This window comes from Vicia villosa, linkage group LG2, assembly GCF_029867415.1.
Source record: "Vicia villosa cultivar HV-30 ecotype Madison, WI linkage group LG2, Vvil1.0, whole genome shotgun sequence".
In the NCBI taxonomy this organism is placed as follows: Eukaryota; Viridiplantae; Streptophyta; class Magnoliopsida; order Fabales; family Fabaceae; genus Vicia; species Vicia villosa.
Window position 1 is genome coordinate 187,245,311 of NC_081181.1, and position 12,790 is coordinate 187,258,100.

Consider the following 12,790-nt stretch of genomic DNA (forward strand, 5'->3'; position numbering starts at 1 on the left):
GGGACAATTAGTATTTAAATAAGAGTTAAACTCTGATGCCACTTGTTATCTAAGTATTAGGAAGATCCTAAAGTTTCACATTGATTGTAGATAGAGCATTGAAAAAGTTTATATAGAGTGAGACTCCTCACCTTACCAACCGATTTTGTAAGGATGAGTTAGGTCAAACTATAATATGTTATCAGAGTCTATCGATCGGACCATGGACTGCCCACCGTTAATATCCACGCACCAAGTCCAAAAAGAATGCTTTGCGTGAGGGGGTTTATTAGGAAAATCCTAAAGTCCCACATTAGTTGAAGATAGAGCATTGAAAGAGTTTATATAAAGTGACACTTCTCACCTTACCAACCAGTTTTGTAAGAATGAGTTAGGTCAAACTCTAATACTAAGTAACTTCAAACACAAGAGGGGGTAAATTATGATGAAAAAGATTTACAAAAAGTTAAGCAAACTTGAACAATTTTTAAGATTGATTTTAAGAAAGGAAAAGAAAATGAGAATTAGAGTGTAAAAGATAAGGGAAAAGGAATAAACACACTGGAGTTTATATTGATTTGGCCTAATATTATGAGACCTAATACAATCCCTAAGGGTCACACATTGAAATTTCCACTACCACAGAGCTTTTAACACAACATTAGGGATGTCAACGGGACAGAGAATGCTCGGAGGATGCTTCCCCGCTCTCTGCCCCATCCACCAATTTATTCCCCATCCCCACAGATCCCCACAGTGATCGAATTTTAAGAATTTTTTATACTTTTTAATCAAAACTATGACACTAGTATTTCGTTATTACCATATATTTGAAGAGTTATTACTATAAGCACAATGAACAAAGAGAGTGGTTGTTGTGTTGATAAAGAGAACATAGAAGATGATGAATGAAGGAGACAAAAATAATTGAGAAAAGAAAACGAGGAGACAATATGTACATTTTATGTATTGGGTGCACTTTCTAGAGTTAGGTACTTGGGTAGTGAAACAATACACTATACAATAACACATAAAAATAAAATTTACACTAATGACTCTTCATTTTCTAATACATTAATATTTTTGATGTAAACTTTTATAATTATATATATTATATATTATACAAAATATAAAAGTTAAATAATACGGTCGGAGTCGGAGAATTCACGGGGCAGATGATGCTTTCCCAATTCCCGCTCCAAAGTCTCATCGGTAAACTTTTTCCTCCATCCCCGTCCCAGCGGGGAAAAAATCTTCAACTTCGATACTCCAAACAGATAATCTTCACAGAGATCTCCATTAACAGATGCAAGTTGAAATTCCTAAACAAGATCAATCAATCCTCAACCTTCTTATACCATAATTTTATCTCAGGTTCAATTTGAAATATTTATAACTTATCAGAGTTCAAGAGAACAATCCTCTCTTATTTTATAATTACAGAGACTACACGAGAAGAATTTCCTAACTCCTCTAAAATTATATTTTAAATGTATAAATTTTTTTTTTTTTTGAGAAAGGTAAAGACGTAGATAATATTGAAAACCTTTCACTTTTTATTTACTTCAATCTTTCTTATTTTCTTGATGATGTTTTATGAATTTTACTTTGATCCTCTTTATCATCACCAAAGCCTATTAAACCTATTACATTATTAATGGAATATGATAGGCCCATAATCAATCTAGGTTTAAGGACATCAATTTAAATTGGAAGGCTTGCATCACACATAAGTATTTTAAAATCTTTTTTTTAGTTGATAAATTTTGTTGTTGCTAGAAAAAGAGTAAGAAATAGATTTTTTTTTTTTTTACAAAACAATATATTCTAATGAAATGAAAGTAAATAAAAAAAAAATGTAGTGGTACCCCACAAAATTGATCTCAAATAGTTTCCATTCATTACCAAACCGCTAAATCTTCCTCTCTCCCACTCATTGTTTGTTGCATTGCAATTGCAACATTTTCATGCATTCAAAAATTCTCAAAATTCCATTCACAAACAATCCAATCACATCACAACCCATGTCCCAATCAATCCCAACAATCACAAACCCCTCTTTCCTTCTAACTAACATTCAATTCCACAACTTCACCAAGAAACAAACTGATTCTTCACCACTATTATTGTTTCTTAGCATCTGATTCCATTTTCAACTTCTGGGTACCTTCAAAATCCAATCTTTATTCTTTTCCCTCTTCTGGGTAGGTCTAACATCAATTTTCTCTAAATTCCAACAATTCAAGGTCTGTGAAATGGTTATGGTTTCTGCTTTCATCTTCATTGGGTTTCTTCTTGGTGTGGTTGTTGTTGTGGGTGTTGAATTTCTTGGGCTCTTGTGGATCCTTGAACGACTGCGTTGCAAGATTGACAGTGATAAAGCCAGAATTTCATCAATAACCCGAATTGGTAGTAGTAATAGTTCACAATTTGACGATTCTCAAAATTCTTTCAAAAAAGAGGTAACTTTGATTCTTCCACAAAGTTCCCTTTTTTGTTGTTGTGAAACCCTCATTGTGTAGTAGAGTCAACTAAGATAGCAATTTTTTGTTAGTATTTTATTATTTGGTTATTTTGTCTGTTTCAGATTGTTCATGTGATTGATATTGGATTTCGGTTTGGCTTTGGCTTTCTTCAGGGTGTGATTTGGGTTTTAGAACCAGAAAAGGTTTCAAAGTACTTGGTGGAAAGGTCATCAAGAGAGGTGAAAAGGAAAAAAGAGCTTTTTGAGGTTTCTCCTGTTAAGAAGTATGGTAAAATCAATTATCAGTCACTTGTTCTCACTGAACCTGATGGATTGGATACAACCATTCAACTCAAGGGGTGCATTGTTGAAGCTGTTTCTGCCACAAGCCTTCCTACAAAAAAATGGTAATGTGAAGTAGGAAAGGTTTTTTCTTTTGGTGTTGTTTCCATTTGCATTATGTTATGTGACTTTGATTTGTGATTTGTGGACTTTACTATGCTAGACACAAAGTTCCTTTAATTCTATATCATCTCTTTTTTATCCTTTCAATAGTGTACATGTTGTGTTTCAATGCAAATCATTTTGATTCAACATATGATTCACAGCATAAAAAATCCTGAGAAATGGGTTTCTTTTGAACATTCCCTAATTTTAGATTTAGAATCGGTAGATCTCATTTCCTTTATGCCTTGCATGCATTCCAAAGAAAAAGTAAGTTTCTGTAGCTCGAGGCCTAGGAAGACCTAGAGGTTAACATGTTTGATAGAAATATGATATATGACGGACATTATGGCTTCGTTTGATCCATGTTGACCCTACTTAGTGGCATAAGGCTTGGTTGTTGTTGTTGTGTCTTGACTTATAAGCATCATGCTTTGAATGATTGTGGATAGATTGTGGAAATTAGGTACTACATGTTTTTATTTGATTGGTAATGAATTTTATAGGGCAAAAAAGTTCCCTATCAAAGTGGAAAACAAGACCTCTATGATATACCATGGAAGCAAAACTCTTTACATATATGTCGAGACTTCATCTGAGAAAGAGGCATGGTGTAAGGCCCTTCGAATGGCCTCATGCAATGATAGAGAAAAACTCCAATGGTTTTCCCAATTTCAAGAAGAGTTTCGTAGTTATCTGACATTGTTAAATACTGAATATCATTCTTATATGAAACCGTCAGTAGGAACAAATGTTGAGGCAATAGAAAGGGCTACTAAGACGGATGGCTCTTCCTCAAAGGTTCGTCAATTTTTGAAAAAAATTACAAGAAAAAGTTCTCGCGTTGGTTTGGATAACAAATCAGGTTGGACTACATTGTCAGGCCGTGAAGATAAAAAGAAAATTGACAAGCTTCGTGCTTGTCAAGATGCAGTTTTAGCCACTAGCTTAATGAAAAGTGCTGCAGCAGCTAATCATTCGAAAAGTTCAATATCAGATGATGCTCTACTATCATCTTCAACATTGTCTCATTCAGGAAGCCAAAGTCAATTTTCAACATTGTCTCATTCTGGAAGCCAAAGTCAATTTTCTGTCTGTTCTGACACCGATGAAAAGTTTGGTATTGATGAAGGAACATTATGTTGGAATTTGTTGATTTCTCGACTCTTTTTTGATATCAAAGGCAATGAGGAAATGAAGAAATCTGTACAAGAAAGAATTCAGGTTTAAGATTTTCCCATATGAATTTATGTTTTTTTTAGTCATTTTTACATTAGATGAGAATTATTTTGGCAAACATACAATTTGTCTACTCTATGTTAGTTTGTTGCATTGTTAAATTGACATTAATATACTAACTCATCCATATTGTAACCCTGGATGAAGAGTATTTCGTCCTTTGTCAATTGTTCCAGAAACTTAAGTTGATAGGTACAAGCTGAATACTACCTAATTAGCTTAACAAGTTAAGAGTATATGTTAACAGTTTAACTGCTAGCCTGCCTCATGTCGGTCCATCAAACTGCTTCATTTTGTTATGGTAGTAATTTATGATGGTCTTCTCTGTTTTTTTTTTCTCAGAGGACGTTGTCCAACATGAGAACTCCAGCTTATGTCGGTGAAGTCGTCTGTACAGACATCAACTTGGGGAATGTTCCACCCTGTATCATTGGGATGAGGGTTCTTCCGATGGAAATGAGTGAGGTATGCGCCTTAGAGGTTGACATTGAATATTCTGGAAGTGCAATATTAGAAATTGAGACAAGGCTAGAAGTTTGTGAACTAGAGAAAGAGGGCTCAAATCCCGAGTCGAGCAACGTTGGGTCTGTCCCATCAGACATTCTTCAAGATTTTGGATATTTTGATAAGCAATTAGGTCTTGCCGAAGGAATGAATGATTTGCAAGAGCCTAAAGAAGATGGTGACCGGAAGCAATTAGGTCTTGCAGAAGGAACGAGTGGTAAACAATTAGGTACTTAAGTTATATCATATTCCGCTACTTATGTATTTTCTCTACGTAGTTGTTTGTTAACTCTGAACTTGATTTTTCTCCTGCTAAAATGGAAATCGTAGTGCTAACCATTCAGGAGCCTTCATTAAAAAACTCAAGCTTTTAGAATGATTTATCTTTATTTTAGTTTTTTATTCCTTTTTTTTTTCTTTAGTTACAAGTTTTTTTTTTGTTTTGTTTTGTATATTTATAACATTGGAAATGAAATCTTGTGGTTTTCAACAGTTTTTTTGGTCTTGTTTTCCTTTAGGCTACCTTATCAACTTTTTCGTCGTGTAGACAAGCTATCCTCATGTCAAGATATAAGTGTGTTAGACTCTTTAGTGGGTAATTATTATATTATTAATTCAGAGTGTTTAACTTTAGAATAAATAGGGGAAGACATTAGGGAGTTGATCATCGTGGAATTGGATAGGAAAAGGGCAATTTTGGCATTAGGGAGGTGCAGACTAGCTTTCCTAATAATTTAATAATAGTTACAAAACTGAAGAGTCTAACAATACTCTGCCCCTAAAGATTCACCTTGTCCTCAAGATGAAGTAGTACCCAAGTGTCCTTCACGGTCCCACAATCTAAAGTAGAGGGATAGAGCAAGCCGTGAAACATGATAACTAATGCATGGATCATACACACTGTTTTGGATGATATGTTTGACCCAAAAACATAGCATGACAGTAGTAGGCATTAACAACGCCATTTCTATCAAAACAGAATATAATCCACCCTTCTCCAACTTGAGTGAAGCCCATCTCTCTCTGTTCGTTGTTCTAGAGAGCCTCGTCCTCGATTCAAACACCATACACGCACCATGTCCATCCAAGTGTTTTGCCAATACCAAGAATTTTGCAAAAATCTACTTTTGTCTCTTGTTTTTCCACATGTCTTCACGGAGGAAATTTTGGCATCTTCTATTTTTGTGATTTCTACCTTTTCCTCATTTCTCACTTTTGTTACTAAACGAGAGCGAAATTTCCTTGTTTTGTTTCTTCTTGTTGAAGGTTAAATGTTGTAGGTAGTGACATATCCATTTCCAATTCAGGTTCCTCTAATTGAATTTCATCTTCTTGAATTTCATCGCTGCCTCTAATTTCCTATTCATCCTTTTTTGAATCCACAAGACAATCCATAACTTATGGTTGAAATTCCTTGAGAATGGCCTTTGAAAAATCCCACCAACAAGTATTTGGATGACTCTCCTTAAAAGAAATCCACTAATCAAGAGCATCTCCTCTAAATGCAAATGCTTCATCTCTTCACTCATTCTTCTTGACCCAAAATATTGCTCTGCCTGGATCAGCCACCAATAGGCCTCCCCCCTTCTATCAAATCTTGGAATCAAATTTGCAGTCATCTTCATGCCTAATTTTCCAACACATCTGCAGAATCTTCCTGGATCAGAATTGCTCTGATACCTGTCGATAGAAACCAACTGATATCTATATATATATATATATATATATATATAGGAAAAATTCCTTTGAAATACAGATTAGTACCGCAAAACTTCGAGGGTATGTACCTCCCTAATGCCAGTGTTAGACTTTAGGAATTACTAGGAACCAAAACTGAATGTGACTGTTTATTCTATCAGGCAGTTACTTTTCATTGGAACTTATTGATTTTAATATTAACATTTAGTAGCAGTATTAAGTAGTTATTTGGGGTGTGTGAATAAAATGAGAAAGTGTAGATCAGATGGGTTATGCTTAAAATTAGAAAGAGGTTATGTTTGGGAGGGAGAGACCAAGCTCTCGAATCCTTGGAAGGGAGAGAACAAGACTCTCGAATTTCTTGGGAACTAGTTGTAATTACTATTAAATTTTATTATGTGGTACTAGTTTCTATCAAAGTGTTATTATAAACCGTTCAAATGGATGATGTCAATTTTTCCTTTGCAGACGTGCCAAAGAAGTTAAAGAGCAATGCACCTTCTTCAAGATGGAAATCTATGTTAAATTCTGTTGCCAAGCATGTTTCACAGGTACCGTTTCTTTATTATTCTCTAAGCTTTTTCCATTGGTTTCTTTCTGTCCGCTATTATAATTATGACATATGGTTTGGACTTGTATGAACTCGGTTATCATGTCTAAAAACATGAACTTTTATGTGAGAGACTAATGGAATGATTTTTTATGTTACATCTACAAACCAATTGAAAGGGCATAATGCAAATATTTTCTTTGAGCACTTTCATGTGGATAGATGAAAAAAGAGAAATATTTGAACTATAAAGCACTCGCACAGACATTGGAATCAAGATGGATGACAATAATAATTTAAGAAAATAGAAGTGCTTGAATGTAATTACATGTATTCATTCAGAAGTGTTAGTGCTGCATAAAATATATAGTTAATGTATGAGCATGGAGTTATAAATAAAATAGCTAATACTGTGTTGTTCTCAAATTAATGGATTTGTTTATTATCAAAAGGTTCCTATCTCTTTAGCAATAAGAGTAGCATCCCTTAAAGGGACATTGCGTTTTCTTATAAAGCCACCACCCTCCGATCAACTGTGGTACGGTTTCACGTTTATGCCTGATATAGACTTCAACTTGGAATCATCTGTTGGAGAACACAAGATAACTAATACTCACATTGCTATGTTCCTAATCAGTCGGCTCAAGGTACATACAATAGTTCCCTTTTCGTTAAATTATGAAGGTATCATAGATTGTTTCTACAAGTTGTTTCAATAGTCTCACAAATGTTTAATGTTTATTTCTCTTCTGCAGGCAGCGATTCGGGACACGCTAGTGCTCCCGAATAGTGAAAACATAAGCATTCAATGGATGCTAGCAGAAAAGGATGATTGGGTTCCTCGGAGTGTTGCTCCATTTATATGGATCCACCCAGAATCTGGGAATGAAACTTCAAATTCAATTGATACGGTTGGGAAAGCTCACCCAACAGATACCAGTAATGAAGCTAGTGCAAGGACCTCAACTGATGGTCCAGACCTGAAACAACATAGATTCAGGAAAAGCGATGCTAGGAAATCAGATTCTCTGACACTTTCATCGATATCTTCTCTTTCAGCAGCATTAAGGAATAGCAAAAGTTTGGAAGAATTTACAAACCCTTTATTAGAAAGTGGCCAACAAGAAGAAACTAGTGACTTGAAAGATCTTTGTACGCCTTTATTAGAAAGTGGCCCCGGTGAAGCTAGTGAAGAGAAGATGGATGATGTTTCTGTTTGCAGTTCACCTTCGAATAGTGTGGTGCTGGATAGGTCAATCAGTCCGAGTTCGAGTTCGAGTCAACAGGATGATTCAAAGCCGAAGAAAATCGGTAGAAGGGAAAGGATGTTTGATTTGCGAAGGAAAATGAGCGAGAAATTTGAAGAAAAAAAGCGTAACATCGAAGAAAAAGGTCGACACATTGTTGAAAAGATGAGAGCTTCTGAGAAATGAAAAACAACAAAGTAAATTGTTAGTGACTTTCTTGTCATTCAGAGATTGGTATCATTCATAAATAAGAGATTGGTATCAAATGTTGTTTCATTGATGAGTTGTATATTTTCTAGGGGCTTAGAAGATAAAATGGAATTACGCATATAGTTAAAAAAAAGTTACTTGTATTGCTTGCTACTGGAGTTCCAAAATTCTCTGACTTGGTTCTCTTGGCACATTACAATAGCCATATATGATAGATGATTCATTTCATTGTTTGAATACCAAATAATCTTGTGACACAGAAATGATATACAAATCCATGTATAGCTGATCTTGTTTTATGAGTATTTTTTTTCTTTCATTTTTGTTGCTATGAACACTAGTGATTTCATTTCTATTTCAAGCCAATGATTACATTTGAATTATTCTATTTGTCTATTTCAAAGTTGTTGCAAATTTATTAAAAATATTTCTCAAGGATTTGAATGTTATGACCGTTAAAATACCTGTTAGTTTATGGTATAAAAGAAAGAAAGAAAAAAAAATGCAAGATAGAGATATAGAATAAATAATTAGGCCTACAAAAAAAAAAGAGAATTGATACTTTTATTTTCTAACGCAATATATTATGTCCTATTTCTAACGTGAGTTAGCTGGACATAGCGAAGAAACAAGGACACTAACCTTTGGGCATAAACTTTACCCTCAAAGAAACCTAATGTCAGCCAGTACAACCCTGTCCCCAAGGCTAAGATTGAAAATTGAATAAACTATCTATGAATGAGGAAAACGACAACAGAGGAAAGAAACATATACCCCATATTGAGGAAGACAAAAGCAACAACTACAACAAAAAAAAGTTTAATGAAACTTGAAAGACAATTCAAGATCCTTCACATCCAAACAAATACTCATATTGAGGATGAACATTTGCTTTGATGTGAGGGATCTTGAATTGTCTTCAAGTTTCGTTAATCTTCGATGAACATTCTCAACTTCATGAACAACAATTTCAACCCCTAAGATGACAAATTGACAACCATACACATATATGTCTTATACCCAAAGCTAAGTACCCTAGTAATTCCTCAGAATTTAGACCTATAGCCTTGTGCAATGTTATTATAAAAATTGTCACCAAAGCTATAACTAACACAATTAAAAGAGTACTATCTTATACTATCAGCGACAATCAAAGTGCCTTTGTTCAAAAAAAGGCTTATCACTGATATTACCATGATATTTTTTATGCTTTTCAGAAACCTTAACACCAATTCTAAAAGAAAAAAGAGTTATGCGGGTATTAAAATGGATATGGCATTTATGAGACAGACTGAAATGGGATTTCATACAATCTACTCTCATAAATTTGGATTTCCCTAAAGGTTTCACATCCACAATCATGAATTTCATTACCATTATTACCTTCTCCATCATAATCAATGGAAATCCCACTGATAGTTTTCATCCCACCAAAGGAATCAGACAGGGCCGAGAATCTCCTTATATATTTATTCTTTGTGCTGGTAATTTTTCTAACCTAATTATTAATACCCGAAAAAACAAACTTATAACAGGTATATCAATTGCTAAACAGACCACTAACATTGTTCACTTGTTATTTGCAGGTGACAACCTACTAAGTTGTAAGGCATGAGAAGAAGAAGTCAAAGCCCTCATTCACATCATCAACACTTATCAAGAGGCATATGGGCAAAAGATAAACTTTGACAAGCCAGAGATGATGTTCAGCAGAAATACCACAAATGACAATAAGAATATCTTTGCCAAGTACCTCAATATTCCCATAACCAACAACATTCAAACTTATCTTGGTCTATCCACTAGAATGAGTCATTCTAAAAGCCGAACCTTTGACAAAGTCAAACAGAAGCTTAGTGGATGGAATACTAAAAACCTATACTATGCAGAGAACTGAACAAATGATGGCTAACTTTTGGTGTGGTGATAGTGAAGGACAAAGAAACGTTCATTGGAAGAAATAAGATAATATTTGTATATATAAAGCTGAGGGTGGAACGAGTTTCAAAATTCTAAGGACTTTCAATGAGGCCATGTTAGCTAAACAAAGATGGAGACTCCAAAGTCCAAACAGAAGCTTAGTGGATGGAATACTAAAAACCTATCCTATGCAGAGAACTGAACAAATGATGGCTAACTTTTGGTGTGGTGATAGTGAAGGACAAAGAAACGTTTATTGGAAGAAATAAGATAATATTTGTATATATAAAGCTGAGGGTGGAACGAGTTTCAAAATTCTAAGGACTTTCAATGAGGCCATGTTAGCTAAACAAAGATGGAGACTCCAAAGTCCAAACAGAAGCTTAGTGGATGGAATACTAAAAACCTATCCTATGCAGAGAACTGAACAAATGATGGCTAACTTTTGGTGTGGTGATAGTGAAGGACAAAGAAACGTTCATTGGAAGAAATAAGATAATATTTGTATATATAAAGTTGAGGGTGGAACGAGTTTCAAAATTCTAAGGACTTTCAATGAGGCCATGTTAGCTAAACAAAGATGGAGACTCCAAAGTCCAAACAGAAGCTTAGTGGATGGAATACTAAAAACCTATCCTATGCAGAGAACTGAACAAATGATGGCTAACTTTTGGTGTGGTGATAGTGAAGGACAAAGAAACGTTCATTGGAAGAAATAAGATAATATTTGTATATATAAAGCTGAGGGTGGAACGAGTTTCAAAATTCTAAGGACTTTCAATGAGGCCATGTTAGCTAAACAAAGATGGAGACTCGAAAGTCCAAACAGAAGCTTAGTGGATGGAATACAAAAAACCCATCCTATGCAGAGAACTGAACAAATGATGGCTAACTTTTTGTGTGGTGATAGTGAAGGACAAAGAAACGTTCATTGGAAGAAATAAGATAATATTTGTATATATAAAGCTGAGGGTGGAACGAGTTTCAAAATTCTAAGGACTTTCAATGAGGCCATGTTAGCTAAACAAAGATGGAGACTCCAAAGTCCAAACAGAAGCTTAGTGGATGGAATACTAAAAACCTATCCTATGCAGAGAACTGAACAAATGATGGCTAACTTTTGGTGTGGTGATAGTGAAGGACAAAGAAACGTTCATTGGAAGAAATAAGATAATATTTGTATATATAAAGCTGAGGGTGGAACGAGTTTCAAAATTCTAAGGACTTTCAATGAGGCCATGTTAGCTAAACAAAGATGGAGACTCGAAAGTCCAAACAGAAGCTTAGTGGATGGAATACTAAAAACCCATCCTATGCAGAGAACTGAACAAATGATGGCTAACTTTTGGTGTGGTGATAGTGAAGGACAAAGAAACGTTCATTGGAAGAAATAAGATAATATTTGTATATATAAAGCTGAGGGTGGAACGAGTTTCAAAATTCTAAGGACTTTCAATGAGGCCATGTTAGCTAAACAAAGATGGAGACTCCAAAGTCCAAACAGAAGCTTAGTGGATGGAATACTAAAAACCTATCCTATGCAGAGAACTGAACAAATGATGGCTAACTTTTGGTGTGGTGATAGTGAAGGACAAAGAAACGTTCATTGGAAGAAATAAGATAATATTTGTATATATAAAGCTGAGGGTGGAACGAGTTTCAAAATTCTAAGGACTTTCAATGAGACCATGTTAGCTAAACAAAGATGGAGACTCCAAAGTCCAAACTTATCTTAATTCTCTAGTGGCCAAAACTTGAAAATCCAAATACTACCTTAACTCTAATTTCCTCCATTCTAAACTAGGGAGTAAATTAAACCTAACTACCTTTAGAGAGGTATCTACCAAAGCAAATGGGTCCTAGACAGTGGTATATGTTGGCTTATTGTCAAAGACAATAAGGTAAGCATCTGGGAAGACAATAGGATTCCTAATCACTGTAGGTTTAAACTCCTAACACACAAATCCTTGGAGACATGGATAAGTGGAGTTAGGGAACTCACTAATTAAGAAAACCATTGTTGGAATTGCCTAACCCTCAACAATGTTTTTCTCATAATAGAAATCAAGGTCATCAAAAGAAAAGCCTTTAGTAATCTAGAAGATGAGGACAATGTTTGCTAGAATTACAACAAAAATGGCCATTATGGTGTCAAAGTAGGCTACCACAGTATAAAATATTGGAATAAAGATATCACACAAAAATGCAAGGGACTTCCATAATCTCCCCTAATATATAAGGCATCTTACGTGATATGGTACCCTTTAAATCATAACTCATTTTTTATTCCTAATTCTGTTACTGATTTAAGCGTTGCTATTGTGACTCCATTTTGTCCTTTCACAAAAAATTTATGATTCCCTAATGAAACAAGATGTGATAAGGATAATCCATCATCGTTTTTTAATGCAAAAGTGTCAGAGTCTTGTAAGTTAATGTTGTTCCTTTTGATTGGCTGAATTAGGTAAAACAACATATGTCTTAGATGTATTTTGTGCAGAGGCAACATGTGGAACAGGATGTTACAATATATGG

At 34.7% G+C, this 12,790-nt stretch overlaps 1 protein-coding gene across 2 annotated transcripts; it reads left to right on the plus strand.

The window, feature by feature from the left end:
• Positions 1-1,872: 1,872 nt before the first annotated feature.
• Positions 1,873-8,654, plus strand: LOC131653268 (uncharacterized). 2 transcript variants are annotated; one of them, XM_058923360.1, is made up of 7 exons: positions 1,873-2,441; positions 2,567-2,850; positions 3,394-4,111; positions 4,469-4,859; positions 6,797-6,879; positions 7,331-7,525; positions 7,634-8,654. In XM_058923360.1, exons 1-7 carry the CDS (start codon positions 2,235-2,237, stop codon positions 8,309-8,311), a joined length of 2,556 nt encoding a protein of 851 aa, XP_058779343.1. In that variant the 5' UTR covers positions 1,873-2,234; the 3' UTR covers positions 8,312-8,654. The 2 variants fall into 2 exon arrangements, with proteins under 2 accessions (XP_058779343.1, XP_058779344.1); XM_058923361.1 differs by having other exon boundaries at positions 1,874-2,441; positions 2,618-2,850.
• Positions 8,655-12,790: the final 4,136 nt, after the last annotated feature.